Source organism: Myodes glareolus, chromosome 7 (assembly GCF_982192425.1).
Source record: "Myodes glareolus chromosome 7, mMyoGla1.1, whole genome shotgun sequence".
In the NCBI taxonomy this organism is placed as follows: domain Eukaryota; kingdom Metazoa; phylum Chordata; class Mammalia; order Rodentia; family Cricetidae; genus Myodes; species Myodes glareolus.
The window spans coordinates 82,625,228-82,646,661 of NC_142032.1; the positions used below are offsets into that span (position 1 = coordinate 82,625,228).

The 21,434-nt window shown below is 39.3% G+C and overlaps 1 protein-coding gene across 1 annotated transcript in view; it reads left to right on the forward strand.

Moving 5' to 3' along the window:
- Usp31 (ubiquitin specific peptidase 31) overlaps window positions 1-21,434 on the forward strand; it is a 59,240-nt gene that overhangs the window by 24,182 nt on the left and 13,624 nt on the right. The window contains exons 2-13 of the mRNA XM_048460146.3: window positions 25-162; window positions 1,138-1,226; window positions 1,323-1,415; window positions 2,145-2,280; window positions 4,481-4,625; window positions 7,251-7,428; window positions 10,257-10,368; window positions 10,821-10,915; window positions 12,999-13,076; window positions 13,955-14,084; window positions 16,184-16,303; window positions 18,534-18,759. Coding sequence (XP_048316103.3) covers window positions 25-162; window positions 1,138-1,226; window positions 1,323-1,415; window positions 2,145-2,280; window positions 4,481-4,625; window positions 7,251-7,428; window positions 10,257-10,368; window positions 10,821-10,915; window positions 12,999-13,076; window positions 13,955-14,084; window positions 16,184-16,303; window positions 18,534-18,759 — 1,540 coding nt within the window. The remainder of the gene's footprint in view (window positions 1-24; window positions 163-1,137; window positions 1,227-1,322; window positions 1,416-2,144; window positions 2,281-4,480; window positions 4,626-7,250; window positions 7,429-10,256; window positions 10,369-10,820; window positions 10,916-12,998; window positions 13,077-13,954; window positions 14,085-16,183; window positions 16,304-18,533; window positions 18,760-21,434) is intronic.

The following is a 21,434-nucleotide window of genomic DNA, read 5'->3' on the forward strand; positions in this document are numbered from 1 at the left end:
GTGCTGATTTATTTCCTTGCATAGAGTATCGTATCAAAGAATGCTCTGCAGTATCGAGGAAATTCCCAGCATGATGCCCAGGAGTTTCTGCTATGGCTTTTGGATCGAGTTCATGAAGACCTCAATCATGCTGTAAAGCAGAGTGGCCAGCCTCCTCTGAAGGTGAGTGCATGTACTCACTCCTCATACAGTTGGGGAGTGGGGGAAGGGCTAAGGAGAGGGAAGTCTTCTCACAAACTTCTGTTAAGGGCTTGTTGCATTAAGCAGAGTGACTAGCTGCGGGTGAGTGTAAAACTAAGTGGGCATTTCATGGATATTTTACCTGCTTATCGTGCTGCCAGTGAAAGGTAAAGGACAACTGTACCTAAGGACTTCACAGTCTGATGAAGGGAACCAGATGCTTTCTATTCTAGTAAGACACATACTGTATAGATCAATAGAACAAGTACACAGTCAAAAAGGAAATGTATGAGTACCTCTGCTGTTAGACTTGGATCTGAGCATAGGAACTGAGTCCGGAAGGGTTTTACTGAAAAACATAGCAGTTCACATATATAGCTTTTTCATGTGCAGCCTTAATATTATAGGTAAAATGGTTCATAGAGTAGGAAGAGTACTTCTGTAGAGCTTTTGAAGTTTGTGACAAGTCTGTTCAGTATTTCAGAATTTCTGGTTTTAGAAAGTTAGTGGATTATTCTGACTTAAGGTCCTTTTGTTTCATAACTGTGTCTACATGGTTGACTCTGTCACCATATTAAGACATCCTAAAAGCCAGACACTGTTTTACTTGCCCTAACATCCTGTATAATGTTCTCTAAATGTGGTAGCAGATGGTTATTAGCTAGGAACATGAAAAGGTTAAATAAAACATGAAGCAGACTGTGATTAAGCATCAAGATGAAGATTGGAACTTTCTAGGAAGGAGAGCTGGCCAGTCTCCCAGCAGGCTAGAGAAATGCAGTTGTCTGTGTGAGGGAATGAGTCCATGTGACCTGCAGGCTGTGTGCTGTGTACAGAAGCATCTGGGGTCTATATACAGCTTATAAAGGAAGTTGAGTATTTGTGATATTTTAAGGTTCAACTTCAATCAAGAAGTGGTACCTTAGGCCCATGAATTGTAGCTTTTTTTTTTTTTAGCCACCATCAGAGACTGATATGATGCCTGAAGGACCATCTTTTCCTGTGTGTAGCACTTTTGTACAAGAACTTTTTCAAGCCCAGTACAGGTAAGAGCAAATGATATGTTTGTTACCTCTTGTTTTGTCTGCTCGACGTAGTTCTGTGTGACCTTATGTGAATGTTTTACATTTTTGTTTTCAAAGATCTTCTTTGACATGTCCTCATTGTCAGAAACAGAGCAACACTTTTGACCCTTTCCTGTGCATTTCTTTGCCAATTCCACTACCCCACACAAGGTAAGAATGTATGTATAAAATTAACTGTCTGCTGGGATGGGGCACTTCTCTGTAGCCTCCAGTGAAGGCCTTTTACTGTTAAGTAATAGGCTTAATGGTAATGAACACAAGCCTTGTTACATTCTTGAAACTAAGTGCCTGTCTGAGTGTACAGGCTGAGCAGGCACTTGATACAGGCAAGCCCATTTTTCCCCCCACTAGTCCTAGATTCTCTGGAGACCCTTCTTGTACTTATTTCAGATTTCAGAGTTTCCAGAAATTAGGTTGTTTTGAAGAAAAAGACAGAACCAATTATGAATGTGTTTCTTGAAAAATATTTTTATGAAGATTGCTTTTTCAAAGATCTTTTGACTTGTTTGGTAGTTTCTAGTTAGGTCTAATGAACTTTTCCCATTTGGCTTCTAAATAAAGGGGATGTTAGCTCAGTTTCTTTTGTTTTTAGATAGAGGCTCATGTATCACAGGCTGGCTGCAAATTTGTGTAGCTGAGAATGGCCTTGAACTCCCACTCTCTTGTCTTTAGGTTCTAAGTGCTGTAGTGGCGGGGTTATGTCCCTATTTCTGGTTTACGTCATACTGGGGGGATGCAGGGCTGTGCATGCTAGGCACCTGAGCTGTCTCAGGCCTCATTTTAGTTTTTGTGTTGATTTCAGGTTAGGTTTGTTTCACTTTTTCTGTATTTTAGCTAAAATAAGTGACTAATGAGAAGATCTGACTTTGATCTGTACAGGCCTCTCTATGTCACTGTAGTGTATCAAGGGAAATGTTCCCACTGCATGAGGATTGGTGTGGCTGTGCCTCTGTCTGGGACTGTTGCCAGACTTCGGGAAGCTGTGTCTATGGAGACAAAGATCCCCACTGATCAGGTAATAATTTGCTAAGACCAACTATACATGAGCCACTATACTGTTGGTTTCTGCTTATCTGGATTTTTTTTTCCATTTTCAATTTTCTGCCAAATATGTTAGAAATTGAACATTGTGGGGAGGATGGCTAGATGGGGGGAAATCCAGACTCAAAGAATACAGTGTATAGAAAACACTTGCCTGCTTCAATTAATCATATATATGAAAAGAAAACTATTTTGTGCAAGACCTTGTGGCTTGCTTTGTAAAGTGTAATTACTTAACCTTTAACACTACTGTGGGATTTGACAGGTTTAGAAATCCTCCTCTGTCATGGTGGTGAGAATAGGCATCCTGCTAGTATGATGTTCTGTATATAGTGTATGTTCATTGTGCTGCTTTCCAGCCCCTGTTGTGGCACTGAGGTTTGAACCCAGGGCCTTACTACTGCTAGGAAGTGCTCTATATCGGAGTTATACCTGCCACTCTGTTTTGTTTCCTTACAAAGTCTTTTGTTGGATAGGGAAAAGATGGGTTTCCACTTTTGGTGAATAGTGACGGGGACACATCTTTGATAAGTAGTTATGTTTAAATTGAACAAAAAAAATTATTTTGGCTTGTTGGGGACTTAACATATTTTACACACAGTTTATATTGGAAAAACATTATGGGGAAACATTCTTTAGGGTTTATAAGGAAGGATGGCTTACTGGTGAAATAGCTTTCCCCTGTATAGCTTTTGCAAGCTTCTATATAATCACTTGGATAATAACAAAGGTATTTTGTTCTTTGGCCTCATTTGGCCCCATTTGGGCCAACTCACTTAAAGCAGTGTTGCCTTAATGTAGCATTTCTCTTCTGTTCTCATAGGCTGAGTACTGGCACGATGATGAAATGTTGGCATTTTCTTTACTTTAAATTGCTGCTTGATCCTTTTTCCTCTCCAGGGAGGGGAGGGCAGAAAGAAGAGAAGTCTTGGTATCTAAGACAAATGCGACTGTGTCTGTAGAGCCTCAGTGCTGTCTCACTCTTTTCACATGTTGTATAAATTGGTGATATAATTACGAGTTTGCTTTAGCCCTCAGCTTTCTGGAGAGGTCAATTATACTTCCATGCTCACCAGGAGAAAAGCGGCATAAGCATAACATTCCTTAGAAGGAAATGTGCAAAGAGAATTTTTCTTTTTCTTTTTCTTTTTTTCTGGGTCATTTGTGAAACAGGCCTCCAGCCTTTTCACCTCAAATCTGTTGAATGCCAGGACTTTTGAGGTGGTGATGGGGAGGGGCACTGGGAGTTGGTGCCCAGTGGTGCCTCTTCATTCTGTTGAAGGAGGCCCTGTTCAAGAACACAGAGCTGGTTGATGGCAGACTAGACCTCGAACCTTCTCTTGCTCTGCCCAGTCTAGTACTTTTGCACTGGACAGTACAGTTGAACATGCCGCAAAAGCTTTACATGTAGCCATTGTTTTCATCCCTGTCTTTTGTTTTTCTATTTCTTTTTAAAAATATAACTTAGAAATTAAAAGTTTATTACGTATCAGTGCTAAGAAGGTCACTAGCTTTAGTGCTGTGTTATATAGTATTTTTTAGATTTTTTTTCTTGGATTCTATGATCTTTTCTAAAAGTAGAGTTATTACACATCATTCTTAGCTGTTTTTTGGCTCCATAATGCAGATATATGCGATATATGCAGGTCATCCTCTCTAGTAGCTTTCTTAGTCAGCAGGGCTGCATTTAACTAGGTGCTATCTATCATTGGGCATTCGAGTTGATTTTGTGTGTTCCAATATAGATAGCCATGGTCATTTGACTTTTTTTTTTAAATCTTAAAAGAATTTAATGATATGAAAGAATGTCTTAGATTCAGATGTAGTCTGTCTTCTCCATGAGACTGAAAACATGCAAAACCTTAGGCAGCTCTCTGTTTCCATTTTCCTCCTGTGAAACAGAGGAATGAATATAATCTGTCTCCAAACTTGGAGGAATTCTGGATTGATGCCACGGAGTTGTGGATTCAGAGTGTATTGCTACACAGTCATAGAGGCTATTATCCTTCTGAGAGTCTCTCGTTGCCAGCAAATAATGTGGTCTTAGAAGACATTCAGTAACCCCCACTGAGCATTACCAACCTGATGGTCTATGAAGGTCAGGGTAGGATTGAAAGATTATTTTGTATTGAATTTCTAGTTACCCAACTGTTCACATTTTCCCTATCTTTTAGATTGTGCTAACCGAAATGTACTATGATGGGTTCCATCGTTCCTTCAGTGACACAGATGACCTGGAGACAGTTCATGAAAGTGATTGCATTTTTGCCTTTGAGACTCCAGAAATATTTAGACCTGAAGGAATTCTCAGTCAAAGAGGTAAATGATCATGTCTTATAACACACTTGAGTTTGCAGATTTGACCATTGTGGGCATCGAAGTACTGTATGATAGTATACAATTTTAAAAATTGTGATTAAGTGTACATACTATTGTGTTTTTAGATTTTTATTCTCTTTTGTTTGTTTTTCTTGGTGTCAATAAAATTTCTATTTCTTCTATTACTAGTAGTGATCCTTTTGAACCCCACATGTGATTCCTGTGTATTGAACATCTGCCCTTTCACGTGCCTATTCTTTCTTACATGCTTTTACATTACCTGGAAGTCCAGCTCACCAGCTCTTCTCCCTATTTCCTACAAATTTCTGTAAGCTACTTAAGCTCTCTAGTTGTGTGTATGTGTTTAATCTCTGTCCTGTTCCTTTTCCTTTACTCTTAAAAATTTTTAAGCACATTATAAAAACATCCTTCCCCAAGTTACTCAGAGAGCAAGGCTTATTTCTTTTTCTTTTTTTAAAATGTTAGCAACAACTTTTTATTTGGGTTCTTCTATTTCTGACATGAATTTTTACTTTGATTCTTCGATGCCCTTCCTCCCAGTCAGTCAGGTGGATTTTTTTTTTTTACACCGTTACCTCTAGTAAATCAGTGTTCCCATATTTTATTCCCCTTTTGTTATTTTTCTGTATCTATCTCATTGCAACAGGAATTTTTGTTTCTGTGCTCAACGATAAATAAAAATACAAATTTAAGACAAAGACAGTAGAAGAAATCTCAAAACTATTCCTTTAAAAGAAAAAAAAAGGCATAACTGAAAGAATACCCCGACTTCTTTTGTAATTAAATAAAAAATATATTTGTACCGAGTCAGATACCAACAATATAGACAGACAAATAACTGAGTCAGAGTGTCCCCAGTAACGGCTTCCTCTAGTGAACCCTTATTTCCTTGGGTTTGCACTGCTTCTTAGTAGTGTTTTTAGCTGGAAACCAAGACTTCAAGTAGATGGGCCTGTAAAGGACATGTTGGCTAACTCTTCTGGATTACAGAGCTCCAGTGATTGCTTCTGCTCACTTGGCATGCGTATATGGAAATGATCTTGTTTCCTCTGTGTCTCACTATACTGGCATTCTTTGGAGTGCTGGTCATGTGATGGTTTATCTTTTTATACCTAGCAGTTTCTAATATGCAGCAAGAGTCTAGCTAGTGATTTTAAACTGAAAAATCCCCCAGTTCAGTCCCTGTTCCTTGATTGCTTTCGGTTTATCTTATCTTATCTGTACATTAATGAATCTCACATCTATACCGTACTCTGTCTAGAACATGCCTCTGTTGAAGGGTGCACCACTTGCAAGCATTTGTTAGACTATGATGTAAAGACGTTATGAGTGCTCTAGTTAGTAGCAACATGTGAGAATGTTCCTCACTCTGGGAATGACAGCTGTGAATTAGAGAGGTTAAATCACTGGTCCTAGGGCCCATCTGTTAGAAAACACAGGCTGTGATTTGAAGAGCGGATCTTTGCAGCAGCTGAACAGCGTCCCTTTATCTCACTAGAAATCCTGATAACTTCATACATTTACCTTTGCCAGGAATGAGGTAATTTGTTGTTTTAGATTTGGTTTCTGTTATCTTTATTTTTTCACATTACAGTTTAAAATGATTATAAAGTGATACCTACTCTTCTTCCTTTGGGATTTCTTTATGGTATTTATGCCTAAAGTATGTTCTTTCTTTTAGTAGCTTGATTAAAGTTCAGGTTTTTAATTTCTAGTGATTTTTTCACATATTTAATTATCTGGAGTTTATTTTGATATTAGCCATGTACTTGTCATTCAAATTATTATAGTGCTGCTGTATCTTAACAGCAAGTATTAGATTGCTAGCTACTTAGCATACTGCCAGAACTGTGCTGTGAATGCTTTTCTATAAGCTTTTTTATGTTCTTCTTCTAGTGTTATTATTATTGGTAATGCTGGCAGAAAGCCTTTTCCTCTTATGAGGGTACATTTCACTAGGTGACATCCTTTTGAAAGAGTAAAGGAATTAACAGATATTGCCATTAATTAACTACAGAGTCTTGTGATAGGTATTGAATAGCTGGATGGATGGCCCTGAATAACAGGAAGCTCTGCTGTAGAACACTGAAGATTTGTGCTGTCTGTCAGGCATTTGTGTTCTTGCTAATATGGGTTGCTCTGTTCTAGTTATGTTCTCATAACAGTTCTGGATTAGTAAGTGCAGTTTTGTCTCTTGTTATGAAAATCAGGGACAAGAAACTGCTAGTGAAACCTTGTAGATGATTCTAAATGTTGTCTACATTGCTTTTGGAATGCATTTGATGACTGGTTACTGAACCTAAATTCTAGTTATATTTGTGGGTCATTCCAGTAAACTTGGCTTCAAAATTTTCTGACTGTGTCTTGTGGAAAATTCTAATTTTCAATTTTAAAGGTAGGGAAGCCTACTTTAAAGGAAACAATGAATGCTGATACCTAGCCTGATGGCTAGATGAGTAATGTCATAGTAGTGTTTGTCCCTATTTTTGATTGTGGTTAAATTATAAAATGACAGTTTCTTATTATTTCTATTTCTATTTTTTGTAATGAATAAATGAAAAGAATCTTGAAGAGATAAGTTGAACTGTTTTTATTCTGTTTCAGGCATTCACTTAAATAACAATTTAAACCACTTGAAATTTGGCTTGGATCATCACAGACTATCTTCCCCACCATCAACAGCAGCAAAACAAGGAAAAGTGGACTTGCCCACCAGAGTGGCAAGCGACAAGATTGTTCTGCTTGTGTGTAACCGGGCCTGTACTGGGCAGCAAGGGAAAAGGTAAGAGCCAGATTATTTCCCAATAAATACTGGCTTTTTTGAGACTACATGCTTTAAAATCTTTTGAAAGGAGGGATGAAAAAATCTACTTTTAGTGGGAGTTTTGTTTTGGTTTTGAGATAGGGACTCATTGTGTGTCCCGGGCTACCCGTGAACTCCTGATACTCTAGCAGCTCCTAAGTGCCATTATGCCTAACTGCAGTTAATTTTCTACTCTATTATTCAGAAGGAATCTTTGTATAACTTGGTTTAGTTTGTTGTATTGGGAAGGGAAAAGATATAAAATTAGTGTGTTAGTATTTGAAAGATATTTATTTTAAAGCTTACTTAAACTGGTCTGTGGTGGCTCATGCCTTTAATTCCAGCACTCAGGAGGCAGAGGCAGGTGGATCTCTGTGAGTTTGAGGTCAGCCTGGTCTACAGAGCAAGCTCCAGTATAGCTAGGGCTACACAGAGAATCCCTATCTTGGGGGAAAAAAAAGAGAAAGAAAGAAAGGAAGGAAGGAAGGAAAAAAGCTTGCCTAGATTTTGAGAACTTATGTCCTGTGTGTATTAGGCTTTTCTTAGAATTCTGAGCCTGTGTCTTAAAACTTAAAAGTCTTAACATATCTCTTTATATGGTACATGTTCCCTAGACTTATGTCCCAAATTGAACTCATTATCTTTCTCTTCCAATATTTCCTGTTTTGGCAAACGGCACTATTATTCATTCAGCATTCTAAGTCAGAAATATGGGAGTCAGAAACCTCTCAAATTTCTCTGATGCCCTCTTTAAGAATTTATGGGAACCATAGAATATCTTCAAAGTAGCTTTATCACAGAAGGGTCTCCTGAATGAGAACAGCAGATGAATATGTTTCAGAAGGACTCAAAGGATTTTTTGTTTTGTTTTGTTTGTCTGTTTTTGCTAGTCAGGATAATCATTATTTGAGCCTTTTAAAATTTCACTTTGAAATTAGTTCCTTGGGTAGTAACAAACATAAAAATGTCACATGCATTAATGATATGAACAAAAATGTTGATACTTACAGTGTTCAGGCGCATTGTTGTAAACCCTGGGAATGTAGAGGTTCCCTTTTCTCATGAAGCTGAAATCCTAGTTAGGCCAACCAAAACCTTGTAAACACATTTAACTTCAGGTAGTTGTCACCATGTTGAAGACACTGACACAGGCTAAAATGATAGTGTGTTTGAAGGACAGGAAGGCATCTCACTGGAAGGAATGTGTCCCAAGGAGAAGGAGTGAGCTGTGGGAACATCTAGGGAGAGGTCCCATGTCGAGGGCCCCAATGCAGACTAGGAGTGTGACATGTTTAAGATAATAAATGGAAAGGAGCTTGTAGACCTATAAAATCCCCTTTGTGGTACCAGGCTCTTAGAGTGAAATCGTTCGTTGCCTTTTGATAGGAAGCTGTTTCATCCATGGAGACTTTCAGGCAAATAGCTTCAGTGTTACTGTTGTGAATAAGTCACTAGATGGCCTTTAGGAATGATTTTTCAAGAACCACTTGGCATCCACCCGAGTCTTCACAGAGTTCATCTTTTAGTTAGATTTGTCATTCATGCTGTGACTCATTCATTCAGCAGCTTCTGTTTTATGTGCATTGGTTGTTTAGGCTGCTAAGGTAAGTAGCCATTAATTTCTAGCCATTAGTCTGTTAGTAAAGTGTCCTAATAGCGGTTTCTATTGCTGTGGTAAAACACCATGACCATGAAATTCAGTTTCAAGGTTACACTTCATCTATGAAGGAAGTCAGGGCAAGAACCTGGAGACAGGATCTGGAACAGAAATTGTGAAGGAATGCTGCTTACTGACTTATTCACCATAGTTTTCTGAGCCTGCTTTCTTATGGCACCTATCTAGGACTACCAGGTCAAGGCCACAGTGATCTTGGCCCTCCTACATCAGTCATTAATCAAGAAAATGCTTCACAGACCAATATGATGGGACATTTTCTCAATTGACATTCCTTCTTCCAAAAAGAATCTAGCTTGTATCAACTTGATGTAAACCTAACCAGCGCATGAGGATGGAAAGTCAGGCAGTGTTTATAACCCAGTGGCTAGTGCTGTGGTTTGTGGGGAATGAGGGTATCATACAGATGGGCAGCAGAAAACATAGGAGGGTGGGGAGGGTATTCTATGCTGAGGGAATGTGGTCTGCATCTGGGTGTATAGAGAAGGAGACATTCAGGGATCAAAACATAGACTTGAACAACTAGGGCATGAATTGAAACTGAGACCAGAACAATGGTTCTCAACTTTAACTGCGTATTGGAACTACCTGAGGTATATTCAGAAAAGCCTGAGTGCTAGATCACATTCCAGACTGACTTCATTAGAATCTCTGGAGCTGGTTTGAGCAACAGAGATTTTTAATGCCCCTTTGGTGATTTCAGATGTAGCTAAGACTGGGAACTATAGTATTGTCTCTGATTTTATGTGGTATAGGAACCTGGCAGAGCCCAGCTGACTTCTGCCCTAGTTAGGAAGTGACTTCAGGTGTCGCTTGCTTGGTAGTGCCTATCTTGTCAGTACCAGGATGTCGCTACCTGCTTCTTAGACCTTCTAGCCGTGCCCCCTTCCTGCTTAACTGTGCTCCACAGAGGCCATTTACTCACCTGAGAGATCTAAGCTGTTCTTCTGACCTTGTCTTTTGTGAGAGTACCATTACTGTTTTTTATGTTTTTTTGTTTTTGTTTTGTTTTGTTTGAGAACTGTCCTAAAACTAGTTAGACTGTGATCCAATTTAAAAAGACCAAGAATAAGGGATTGCAACTCTGAAGGGATTGCTGTATTTTAAGGCGACCCTGTTGTTTGTGTGGTAGATTTGGACTGCCTTTTGTCCTGCACCTAGAGAAGACAGTAGCATGGGACCTTCTGCAGAAGGAGATCTTGGAGAAGATGAAGTATTTCTTGAGGCCTACTGTCAGCATCCAGGTTTGTAAGCATTTTGCTATCCCAGTAGAACATGATTTTTACTCAGAAGCAGCATTCAGTACATTGAAACTGGCTTTATTGGGACTTACCACCAGTTTCTGAAAGGAGTTGCTGTTGTAGAAGGCCGCTTGAACTGCTCTGTATCCTGTCATGGTGCCTGTCTAGTACAGCTGGCATATGGTCAACTTGAGATGATATAGAACTTCTATCTGTAAACTTTAAAAATCACTGAGCTAAGGTATCCATAAAAGACCATTTTAGTGTTCAGTGAAAGCAATGGAATACTTAAATACTTGATAAGTACGTTGCATTTGAGTGCATTGTACTTACTTAAAGTGAAGGAGTATTTTGTAAGGTGAGCTATTTGTTGTATCTGATGTATTTTGGAAATGCCACTGTGAAACACACCCTTGGCTAAGTCCAGCCTAATTCTCATTTGTCATTTGATACAGGTGTGTCCATTCAGTTTGCGTGTGGTCAGTGTTGTGGGAATAACATACTTGCTGCCTCAGGAAGAGCAGCCCTTGTGCCACCCGACAGTAGAAAGGTAAAAGACAAACACAAAATGATTTTCAAGAGTCTCAAAAATTTTCAAATTTGATCTGATTTCTGGTATAATTTCCATGTAAGTTCCTTAAGTTCTTTAAGGCCATTTAGAGGTTAAATACTTGGCACCTTGATTTGTCGTGCATTGCTGATACCCATGGAGGCCTGCCCCTTTCTGAGCAGAAACAGAGGAGAAGGGGCAGAGGGAACGATGGGGAGGAAATGGGAGGAGATGGGGGGACGACTGTGTGGTCAGGATGTAAAACAAACAAACAAATAATAAAAAACTAACAAGTAAACAGAAAAAAATTAAGTACTTGTTTTACTTTTGGCTCATACTAGGTACAGCGTTGTCCTAGTCAGGGTTGCTACTGTTGTGATGGAACACCATGACCAAAAGCGAGTCTGGCGAGGCTTACATTTCCACATTACTGTTTAGAGTTGATGAGAGTCAGGACAGGAACTCAAGTAGGGCAGGAAGCTGAAGGCAGGAGCTGAAGCAGAGGCCATGGAGGAGTGCTGCTTACTTGTTTGCTCTTCATAGCTTATGCAGCCTACTTTCTTAAAGAAGCCAGGACCATCTACCAAGGGTGGCCCTACCCACAATGGACTGGGCCCTCTCACATCAATCACTAGTTTAAGAAAATATCCTATAGGCTTGCCCACAACCCAGTCTTATAGAAGCATTTTCTCGGTTGAGGCTTCCTTTTCTCTAATGACTCTAGCTTGTGTCAAGTTGTCATAAAACTAGCCAGCACAGAAGTATTCTATGAGCTTTCTTGAAATTAAAGTAACTCATGTTAGGAAGATTTAAAAGAAAAAAAGAAGAAAAAAATACACATGCATGCACACATGCTCACAAACACACATGTGTATGTATGCATGCATGGATGAATAAATAAGTAAATGATAAATAAATTACACTCTCATTCACAAAGATTGAAGTGTTCTAGGCTAATGTTCTCGTTGTGCCCTGGTCATTGCCCTTACCTGGTAACTTGTGATCTAGAAGGTAAAGCCTATATCCCATAGTTTGAACTCTCTACTTCTCTTTGGTCAGGTCTTTTTGCTATCCCTCTCCCAACTACTCCAAACCTGTCTTTGTCTTCATTGTACTGATGATTATTTGAACATATGACACTGTCCATAATTCCTTTACTGTGAAAACATTTATTGTTCCTCCTCCTCTGATGGAATTAGTTGTTCTACTTTTCTACTCCTGTGATTTTATACATGATGTTCTATTATCTTTATATTATCTGTTGTACTAGCAGATATATGTATATAGACTGTCCACGTGTGGCTACATAAATATGAAAAGTTACATTATTTTTATTGTAATGATTTTCAACACATACTTTTTTAAAAAAACACAAGCTAGTCATGGTAGTCCTTGACTATAATTCCAGTACAGGAAGATCAGGATTTGAAGGCTGTCCTTGACTATATGGTAAATTTGAGACACGGGGTATGTGAGACAGTGTCTCACTTCCCCAACTACCATTTTTTTTATCAGTATTGTCTTGTTTGAAATGTCACTATTTGATTGACATGAAAGTAGCAAAATAATCTAAAAATATTGCACAGCATAATAAAAGTTTAGTAATATTAGCCATTAGTGATGAGTTTCTCAAAAAATGGTGATGACCAGTGAATTGGCTGGTTTGTATTTATGGAGGAGGAAGGTACAGGGGAGTTGACATGGACATAAGGTAGGCATAGTGGGGTGGGGTTGGGCAAGTGTGAGAGCAGACTGTTCCCAGGAAATGGAGTCTAGTCTCTGTGTGGGTAAGACAATGGGCAAAAGTTGGAAAGGTAATAAATAATATCTGAGAGTATGCAAGCAAACTTATGGAATGATGCTAAATTTCTTCCACTCTTATTTCTATATTGAATGTTTTAATTTAAGGATTTTCCATTCTACTTGTAAACTAGTTACAAAATCAGAGGCTACATTGATCTCATTTTCTAATGAAGAACTATTAAGATTTTCTATGATTACTAGATTCTAGATAGACTATGATGACATTTAAGCGAAATCTTTCTTTTAGAAAATAATATGTGGCTCTACTCTGATTCTTTAGGGCATTAAAGTCCTGTGGACCAGGTGGCACCGCTCATGTGAAACTGGTAGTAGAATGGGACAAGGAGACAAAAGATTTGTGAGTTGTTTTTTTTTTAAATTACCATTTTGGCAGCACACAGATCTTTCAGTTTAGCTGTAACATGCAAGTCTTAGCATTAAATGAGTATTTTAAGTGTGTTTTAACCCTTTATTAAAGCACATTTTTTCTTTTCCTGACTTTCCAAGGCTCAAAATTGTAGAAAATTTACTTGCTGCTGAGGGAAAAGCCATATGTTCATTAATTGCTGTGTATGTTGATTTACTTTGATTTTTTGTTGTTGTTGTTGTTACAGTATCATTAGCTCTTGTAGGCTTATAGCAGATAGGATCAGATGTGTTTAGGATTTTACAGCTGTAGACTAGTAAGCTTGTGTCAAATGCATGTCCTTAGATACCTTAGACAAGAATGAATGATTTAAGCAGCATGGATGGAGAGAGAGAGAGAGAGAGAGAGAGAGAGAGGGAGAGAGAGAGAGAGAGCGAACACACGCGCGCGAGCTCTGGTTAAGAGCACATACTGCTCTTGCAGAAGAATTAAGTTCAATTCTTACACCTGTGTCAGGAGGCTAACAACAGCCTGTAGTTCTGACTTCAGGAGAACTGACACCTCACCTCTGACCCCCATGGGCCCCTACGCTCACATGTACATACCTACATAGATACACTTACATACACATAATTAAGAACAAAATAAGAACAATCATGGACAGTTTGAGAAAAGCTAACTCCAAGTTAACTCTTAAAATAACTTTGCAGATGGAATAATTTCCAAAAATATTTTGGAATGTAGAAGAGTTGAATAGCTATATTCTTATGCATTGATCGTTTGGGTTATGAGTTCATAGCTACTTTGAAAAGCTCTTGTGTCTGTTTTATAAGACATTCTCTGAAAGCTGCCTATCCCCTGAATTGCAGCTTGTTTATAAACACTGAAGATGAATATATCCCTGATGCAGAGAGTGTCCGTCTTCAGAAGGAGCATCATCATCAGCCACAAACCTGCACTTTATCCCAGTGTTTCCAACTCTACACCAAAGAAGAACGGGTAAGATGCAGGTCTGCAAGATGACAGTGAGATTAGTCCTACCCAGGAAAACATATCCCATGCCCCAGGAGTTTGCATTCCCATAGACTCTACACATTAAATGGGCATACATATTTAGTGTTAGTCATTTTAGGGCTTTAATATGAAGTGACTTAAATTTTTGAGTGTTTGGAATGCTGTAGAAATAAGCCTTTGTAATTGTTTTATTTTTAATGATTAATACATTTTTTGTTCGTTTCAGTTAGGAAGTCTTAAATTACTTTCCTTAGTAATGAACACTTTTCTCAAATATTTTTGTTTTATTTTTGTTTTGTTTGATGTTTTGTTTTTGGGACAAGGTTTCATAATGTAGTCCTAGATGGTCTAAAAATTGCTATGTAGATCAAGATAGGTATTTGGGGGCATTTGGACTGTCCTGTGAATGAGGTATTGGGCTTAATTTTATGTAAAGAACAAAATCTAAAGGATGGGAATGCTCAAGAGAGTGATCTTGTCCTGCCATAAGAAAGTCTGTATGTCTGCAGAGCGAACTCCTTCATTGCCAGGAAGACTTGATAGACCAGGAATACTCAAGAATGTAATTGCCTGACCTGGGAGCTCTTTCCAACAGTTTATAGTCAGTACAGAAACCAGAGAAATGTTTTAGAAACTATCAGAATGATTAGATGCTATGACATTAATACTATATTTCATTAAAGTATCTGTTTATAATGTGTTGGGATTTAAACAGACAGAAACTTAACTTTTGGCAAAAGTGTGAAGACTACATACCCAATAAAGGGAGTACTAATATGCCGCATGAGATGTAGACTTACTAGATGATAGTCTGGGCCCCTTTCATCTGGCTTTCTGATAACTCCTATTTACCCAGACTTCCGCCCTTCTGTCTGCCAATCTTTTCTGTGAACGTAATATAATTGCATCATTATGAAAACTGAGCTTTTCAATTGTGCTTCCCTTTTAAGTTATTGGACTGGTTTCTCCTCTATTCTACCCAGATTTTCTGTTGGTAGCCTTCTTGTCCTCCCCAAAGCCTCTTCTTGTTTATCTGATTTGAATTAGGAATAGTGCTCTGTGAGGTTTTCAGTGGCCTCTGCTCAGGCATCATTTGATCACCTCATGGTGCATGGCACTAATGACCACATGTTCTCACCACTTTTTCTTTTTTTCTTGCTTTACCTAAAGGGAATATGTCTGAGTTCCGTATTTTGTTGTTGTATTTTGTTTGTTGTTTTGTATGGGGAGGAGGGGGCTGGATCTTGGTGGCTTCTGAGGTTGGTTATTTCTCTTAAAACATTTTCCCCAATTTTCTAACTTTGGCTCTTTCTCTTACATTATGGTGGGGATTATCTTCGTTCCCAGAGCTTTCCTTACCTCATTTCGTGTGTGGACCTAGGTTGGATGTTGCCTCTCTAGCTGGATTTTTCATGCTTTTAATACTTTTAAGTTGACATGTCCCTACTCGCCCATTTAGAGATGCTGTATTTAGATATAGAGTATTGGACTGATGTTTGGAAAAGCACATTGAGAGTATATGGGGAGGATTATTTGGAACAGTTCAGTGCTACTGGAGGAGAGAATGGTTAGGACACATCAAGTGTTGGTGAGAGTGAGCAAGAACTTGGAGTGGTGTAGTCATGCAAGTTAGTGTAGTGAAGAGTCAGACTCAGAAATGAAGGGACCTAGTGGGGTGAAAGGAAGAAGAAAAGGGGAAGTGCTTGGGGCTTGGGATAGCCTGCTATGTTCCACCTTGGTTGGCAGTAGTAGAATTTGCTCAGGTAAGATATTCTAGACCAAGAAAGTTCATATTGATCTAAAGGTGATAAGTTGCAATTGGGGGCACACTGGACTTGTGGTGCTTCTGAAACAAGAGCATTTAGCCATTCTTTGAGGAAGGGAGGTTTAGCACTCATCTGGATTTGTCCACACTGGCCAGGTGCTACTTGTGATTGTGTTATCCCATTGGCTGTCCTTCTGTGCAGCTTCCAGAGAGATGCTGAGTGATACCAGGCCCTGGGCAAGAAAGTAGTTCAGCTGTCTGCCATGACAAAGACTTTGATAATGTGGTGCCTAATGGAAGTCCTGCTCCTTGTTTCCAGCTTGCTCCAGATGACGCATGGCGATGCCCACACTGCAAGCAGCTGCAACAGGGGAGCATCACATTAAGCCTGTGGACTCTGCCTGATGTGCTTATTATACACCTCAAGAGATTCCGCCAGGTGAGAAAACCCTGTCACTGGGGAAAGCTAGCATGACCTTGTTTCTCTTGACTCCTGTTGGTGGTTTGTGTGGGTTCTTTGATGACCCTGTTAGATTCCCCCACTGCTGCTGTCTGAATGTCTCCACATGTTTGACCGACCCTATCCATAGTCATTTTCTAAAGCAAAATTTGAGTATTCTGTGATCCTTTAAGTCCTGAATATTTTGTTCACGTAAGTTTATGTACGTGTTTTTCTTTATTCTTGAGGGTTTGCTTTAGACTTGTAAATGTTTTCCTTAAATTTTAGTGTGTTTACTTTATGATTGAGAAGAGATCCTTTGTGAGAGAGGTAGAATTCCTAATTCTCCCTAATGTAATAAAAAGTATTGCCCTGCTTCATGGAGCTGTTATATGGTGTGGGGGGGTGAGTAATAGATACAGGTATCTGCTTTTTGTTGTACTACTTTGTGAGTCACTTTTCCCAAAAAGTCTGTCTACCTTTTGAGGTGAGGAATGTCCTAGACAACCCCCATTGTAAGAGAATTTGATGAGATGTGAACTGAGGTGAGCCTTTGTGGCCTGAATTCAAGAGAGTTTGTGCCTGAAAAGTGAGCAGCTGTTTACTAGATGAGAAGGAGAAGCAGGACTGCACCTTCATGTGACAGAATAAGCAGTTTATGCTGAGCCTGGGGCCTGACGAGGCTGAAAACAGGGCAGTGGGGTGACACACTCCAGATGATAGGTGATGGGCGCTAAGATGGAAGAGAAAGGCAGATAGACAGCAGTTGTTCAAGCATATCCTTATTTTAGTGAAGAGCTTTGAACAGAAGCAGCAGTTGCCAAATGTGTGTTTTGAAGTGATCCTTTCACTGTTGGGTGGGTAGCAGATGAAAAGTTGCAAGTGTTGCGGGCATCATGAAGGCTGCTGCTGACTTAGGATAGAGTTTTGCAGTAGGGATGAAGAAGTGTGCAGACTTAAGATGGAACAAGGCTGACACACCTAATCCCCAGGCCTGGGTTTTTCTAAGCACCAAGGTGGAACTTAGTTGACTACTCCAGATTCCCAAAACTTTCTAAATTTCAGAGCTGGGCTTCTGTGATAATGAAACATGGCACTTGCCTTGGGCATCCAACTTGGGTTCTTCAAATTGATTGAAACTTCCAGTCCAGCTTTCTTCTCTGTCTTCTTCCCCTAATGCTAACGAATTTCCTTCACTTTTCCTTCCAGAATCCCAGACTCAAAACGGAAGTGTCATCTTTGACGCTCCTTCTTATCATCTAATCTAGATAGCCACTTGTGCAGATTGACTTGGCGTTTCCATGGATTCTTTGCGTATCTCCTCCTGTTTGCTGTCACCCTACCACTAAATGACTTTCTGTTATTGCTCAGGTGGTTGCAGTTGCAGTCTTTTAATTGATTTCTTAGCCTTTATAACTGCCCTTCCTAACACGTTGTACACACTGCTCACAATTCTTCACTGTCAGTTCTGGTGACATCACTTCCTTCTGGCAAGCCTCAGTGCTGCCCTCGTGACTACAATAAGGCCCTGTGCTTCATCCTGGCCCCCATTCAGGAGCTTTTCTCCTATGAGTGTATATTTTCCTTTAATAGAGCCATCATAAATCCTTGGAATGTTCACATCCATGTCTGATTAGTTTGTTAAATGTTCTCTTGGACATAGAAGACATGCAATAATATTCATTCAACAGATTTTTAGGTTTCAAGGATATTCCAAAGGGTTTAATGGAAAATACAGATTCTTCAAGATTGTTGGTTAAATAGCTAAGTTCAGCCAAGTAAATGTGCTTGTTGGAGAAGTAGGGAGGAACAGATCACTGCTTATTGAATACCTCTTCTCTGCTAGGTGTTGGGGTTTGCCCTTTACGTAGTTATGTTGTTTATCTTCTGGCATCTGACAGAAGTGTCAGGGTGAATCACCTGAAATTGTCACTTTTCTCCTAAGCTTGCCTCTCCCCCACCCCCAAAAGCTTTGACAGATAAAGCAATGAAAATCCAGAGGTTCATTTTCCCCAACATGCTGATCCTCATTGGTTCTACTTTAAGTGGTACTAAAGCTTATTCCCGTACACAGTTAAAACTGTCAGTCTATTTCCCTATTATGTGTCTTGGGGAAATCAGAAGGTGATTCAAAGAGATTTAACTGACAGAGCCCATATTTCATGCTAAACTGAGCTTCCATCTGCTTGCATTAAAATGTCATCAGAACTTGTTTTTCTTCTTGCAACAGGAAGGAGACAGGCGCATGAAACTTCAGAACATGGTCAAGTTCCCTTTGACTGGCCTGGACATGACACCGCATGTGGTTAAGAGAAGCCAGAGCAGCTGGAGCTTGCCATCTCATTGGTCCCCATGGAGACGGCCCTATGGACTCGGGAGGGACCCTGAGGACTACATCTATGACCTGTATGCTGTGTGCAATCATCATGGCACCATGCAAGGGGGGCACTACACAGGTCTGCAGTGCGAGAGGCTGCGTGTCTGTGCTGACGCTTCCTTCAGGCTGTTTGCTTGTAGCTTTGAACCTCCCTTTCTCTTTCAGTGTGCCTTTTGCCAGCTCTGAGCAGACCTGATGGGAGAATGTTTGCACGAGACAGCTGAGGAGCCACTCTTGTTTGCCCAGCGTGCCTCCCCATTATAGCTATGTGATGCTTTTGAGGCTCTAGCATCTCCCTAACTTAGAATGGTCATGAGCCACTTTCATGATGGCTTTATTCTTTAAGGGTAAATTTACTTTTGCATTATAAAAGCATAAGAAGTCTAGAGAGAGGTAGAAAGAGTGCTATTGTGAAATGGGCTTGTCAGGCATAGCGAGATAAAAGGCTATTAACATTTAAAAAATTATGGTTAAAATATACATAATTAAACTTAGCATTTTAGTCAGTGTTAAGTGTCCAGTTTGGTGGCATCGAGAACACATTGTTGTCTAGCCACATCACTATCCATTTCCAGAACTTTTTCATCTTTTCAATCAGAAACTCATTAAACAGTAATTTCCATGCTCTCCCTCTTCCAGCCTCTGACAGCCCCATACTCTGACTTGATGAACTTACTATTTTAGGTGCCTCTTGTACATAGGACCACACAGTATTATTAGTTCTTTGTAACTGCTTTATTTTATCGAGCATAATGTCTTTAAGGTTCATCAATAGTAATTCTTCAATACATTTACTATTTTATACTGATGTGACTATATATTGGTCTGTTTCACTCATAAATATTAAATACTTTGTAATTAGCTTGTCATAGATTCTTATCACTTTACAGGTGACTAAATCCCACTGTGTATCTTTTAGGAGTAGAAACAAGTAGGCAGATAGAAATCAAATTTAAGGATATTGCCATGTGTGTAGTAAGTGGTAGTGGAGGTGAACCCAGGAGGAGAAGCTATCTGAGATTGGTAACCTGTTTGTGCAACACTACTGTATGGGCTCAGGATGAGAGCCACATCTTTACAGTGGTCCTGTAAAGATGATATTGCTTAATGATGTGGTAGCATCTTAGCTTTTGTAGTTGTATTAGTGTCTGATGATAGTTGTCTAACATTGAGCTTCTCAGAATGTAGTTCTATTAAGTGACTTGACTTGACTTGTAACTATTCCCATTACTAAACATATATTATTTTCTTTTTAAAATGTTTAATCTAATGTTGATTACTCTCCTTGTATATTCTTCTCATAGCAGTTAGCCACCAGTTCCCTGTGTATTGGCAAGGCGGTAGCCTTTCCAACCTTGCATGCTCTCTTTCAGTTCAGGAGGATAGGAAGATGACCAACTATAATTGTTCATTCTTCAAACCCTTTTAGTTTAACTCTGCCAACAACAGCTGTTTTTGAGAGGAACGACCCAGCCTCTGGGTGTGTTCACAAGAACAGTTTGGCTTCTGCTCATCTGGAAAGTATTTGCAAAGAGAAAAGGTGCTCTCACTTCACAGAAGACGTTAGTAGCTTAAATATGTTTTACCTTGCACTTTTTAAAAACACTATTTAGATGGCAATGCAGTGTTTGTTGTTTTGTGTATTTTTATAGCAGCCACTGTGTGATGATTGCATTTCTATTTGGATACTTGCTTTTCTAACATTACTAGTAATGTCTATGTTCTTGGATGCTGGGTCATGAAATTATATATTCTTTACTCTTAGAGTGGAAAGGGACATAGAAGTAATTGAAATATACTAACTACTCACTATATTAACCTCTTTGCCCACATTTCTGGTTAATATTTACACTGCTTCAGCTTTGGTAGAAAGTCATTTTGCAAAATAGGGACTTATATACTATCTAGGCAAGGAATTGTTAGAAAAAATAGGACAGTGCTAGATTTTAGAATATTATGTTGTTCTTTATTTAGAACAGACTTTGGAAACTACTTGAAAACCCTTAGAAGCAGTGTGTCTTAGTAAAAGGAGCTTGGATGAGATCATAAGAACTAATCTTAGAACTTGTCCAAATCACTTTATTTGGGCCCATGAAGCACAGCGATGAGCAGAAGTGGATTTGTCTGCTCATTGCCCCTTACCTAGGAGGTGCTCATATACTTTAATTAGTTCTTCTCAACCTTCCTAATGCTGCAACCCTTTAACACAGTTCCTCATTATTTTTGTTGCTACTTCATAACTGTAATTTTGCTACTGTTGCAAATTGTAATGTAAATATCTGTGCTTTCTGATGGTCTTAGGTGACCCCTGTGAAAAAGTCATTTGACATGCAGAGGGATTCTGACCCACAGGTTGAGAGCCAATATATTATTTCCTCTTTTCTGTTCTATATGTGTATTTGGGTTTGTGTTTGATGGCCAGAGGACAGCCTTGGGTATTGTTCCTCAGTCTTTGTCTACCTTGTTTTGAGACAGTCCCTTACTGACCTGGGCTGTCCATTGATCCCCAGGTATCTTCCTGACTCTGCCTCCCTAGTAGTAGGGTTCCCACCATGTGCCATGAAAAGTCATCTCTCTTCCTTTCCTGTTCTTAAGGCAAACCATTGCTTTTCTTATCTCTAAATGTTGACAGTTACAGTTTAGAGAAACAACCCTCGGCTTTATGTATTTTTTTTAAATTACATTTATTTGCTTATTTGTGTTGGGCTATGGCAGTGCATGCAGATATCAGAGGATGCATGTGTGAGTTGGTTC